This window comes from Anarrhichthys ocellatus, unplaced genomic scaffold (genome assembly GCF_004355925.1).
Source record: "Anarrhichthys ocellatus isolate YVR2014 unplaced genomic scaffold, GSC_Weel_1.0 scaffold7371, whole genome shotgun sequence".
NCBI lineage: Eukaryota > Metazoa > Chordata > Actinopteri > Perciformes > Anarhichadidae > Anarrhichthys > Anarrhichthys ocellatus.
Genome location: NW_022287345.1, coordinates 1 through 2,322, shown reverse-complemented (window position 1 = coordinate 2,322; position 2,322 = coordinate 1). Strand labels below are relative to the sequence as shown.

Here is a 2,322-nt window from a genome sequence, read left to right as displayed (position 1 = left end):
ACTCACCTGTACTGTTGGGAGAAGGACTCACCTGTACTTTAGGGAGAAGGACTCATCTGTACTCTAGGGAGAAGGACTCACCTGTACCGTAGGGAGAAGGACTCACCTGTACTGGATGAACTGCGAGGCTTCTGGGTCAAACTTCTTCCAGGTTTTATAAAACATCTGGAAGTCGTTGTCACTCAGTGGCTCTGCGTCCTCAGACTTGAAGGTCTCCAGGATGACGATGATGTACAGGTGGACCACCAGCAGGAAGGTCAGGCAGACGTGGGTGACCATGAAGACGATGGCGACTGCCGGGCTGCCACAGTTTCCTCTGATCATGGATCCTGGGTTCTCCATGTCGGGATCGCATTCTGGCTCAGTGTTCATGATGGGAATCAGAAAATCGCCCCATGAACCTGAAGTAGTCATCAGTATCAAACAGATCATGCTGTTCCCAAACGTCTCAAAGTTAAACATGTCGTTCAACACAAACTCCTTCTTCACATAGGCAAAGTTAAACATGCAGAAGACAGAGGAGGTGAACATGATGATGAAGAGGAGGAGGCCAATGTTGAAGAGGGCAGGAAGTGACATCATGAAGGCATTAAGCAGCTTCCGTATCCCCTTGGCCCAGTAGAGGATACGAAAGATATGCACCACTCGCAGCACCATGAAGAGAGAAGGCGACACAAAGTATTTCTCGATGAGGTCAGTAAAAAAAATGCCTAGAGAGAGACAGAGAGAGAGTTTGAGTTATTAAACAATCATAAATTCCCCAAAAATATTCTAGATTTACAATGGTTACAAAAAACAATAATAAAATTAAAGACACACATCTGCAAAAGCAAATTTCAAGTCCCTTAAAGTGAAAAGTGTGCCTTCATAATCCGACACATCTTCAAAAAAATCAAAACATTTGAGGTAATATTGATATTCTAACAATACTCATGCTGTAACTACACTCCTGAAAATAAAACAAAAAAACAATCAATCAATCATTATTGACCTCTTTCTTCTACATCAGTTGCACTGAGCGACTAATAATGATTTGGGTTTGTTTACGTTGGAGTTAGTTGAATGCGCGGTGTGTCAGTATCAGACGCAGAGGGACACTGATTTAGTTGGGAGTGAGACCTACAACAGTTGGGAGGGTTAGGAGTGAGACCTACAACAGTTGGGAGTGAGACCTACAACAGTTGGGAATGAGACCTACAACAGTTGGTAGTGAGACATACAACAGTTGGTAGTGAGACATACAACAGTTGGGAGTGAGACCTACAACAGTTGGGAGTGAGACCTATAACAGTTGGGAGGTTTGGGAGTGAGACCTACAACAGTTGGGAGTGAGATCTATAACAGTTGGGAGTGAGATCTACAACAGTTGGGAGTGAGATCTATAACAGTTGGGAGTGAGATCTATAACAGTTGGGAGTGAGACCTACAACAGTTGGGAGTGAGACCTACAACAGTTGGGAGTGAGATCTATAACAGTTGGGAAGTTTGGGAGTGAGACATACAACAGTTGGGAGGTTTGGGAGTGAGACTTACAACAGTTGGTAGTGAGACCTACACTGTTTGGAGTGAGACCTACAACAGTTGGGAGTGAGATCACGTTTCACTATTTATTACAGGCCAACATGTGAAGCAGTGACAGTGACTTCGGTGGGTTACATCTGTACGTCTTCACAGCCAGGTAAGGAGATAAAAGATTTTCCTTCAGGGTCTTTAAGTTTCTAACAGTGGAACAGGAAGTGGTCATCGTTGTGGGATAAAAAACAATGAAATGCATTTAAAATGTTGCCTGAACAAAACAAAAGAATTCTCTTTAATCCTACATTTGTACTTTATATATTAAAACATGTGATGCCTCTAAATTAATCCAAAATAACGACAGACTCACCTAGGATGGAGATGGTGACCACCAGGAAGTCCAAGATGTTCCAGCTGTCGGTGAAGTAGTGCTGTCTGAGCGCGATGATCTTCAAAATGAACTCTGTGAAGTAGAGGATGATGACAACGAAGTGGAACCATAACAGAATGTTTTCCGTTTGTTCGCTCTGCTGGTCTGACTCCATCATCAGGGTCACCATGTTCAGGCAGATCACCACCACCACCAAGACTTGAAAAGACCGTTTAGTCACCAGGTCAAAGAGCCGAGCCTGGAGGCAATTCTACATGAGACAATAAGCAGACAATGTCAAAGGGACATACGACACACAGAAACGATTAATCGCAAAAAAATCATACGATTAAAAATTGTAATCGTTGCCCAGCACTAGAATTTATTCATAGTTTATTCAGTTTATTATGAATTTATTTACAGTTTATTCAGTTTAT

At 42.6% G+C, this 2,322-nt stretch overlaps 1 protein-coding gene across 1 annotated transcript; it reads right to left on the bottom strand.

Annotated features, from left to right (window-relative positions):
• Nucleotides 1-6: 6 nt before the first annotated feature.
• On the bottom strand, nt 7-2,053 carry LOC116380488 (sodium channel protein type 4 subunit alpha B-like). Its single transcript, XM_031842398.1, has 3 exons — nt 1,886-2,053; nt 1,534-1,572; nt 7-710 (listed from the first exon to the last, which is right to left on the bottom strand). The coding sequence occupies exon 3, from the start codon at nt 655-657 to the stop codon at nt 103-105; it is 555 nt and encodes a 184-aa protein (XP_031698258.1). The 5' UTR covers nt 658-710; nt 1,534-1,572; nt 1,886-2,053; the 3' UTR covers nt 7-102.
• Between the last annotated feature and the right edge of the window lie 269 nt (nt 2,054-2,322).

What these genes read in the sequence shown, in the direction of transcription:
- LOC116380488 (XM_031842398.1), bottom strand. Translation starts at nt 657, where the DNA reads ATGGTGCTGCGAGTGGTGCATATCTTTCGTATCCTCTACTGGGCCAAG.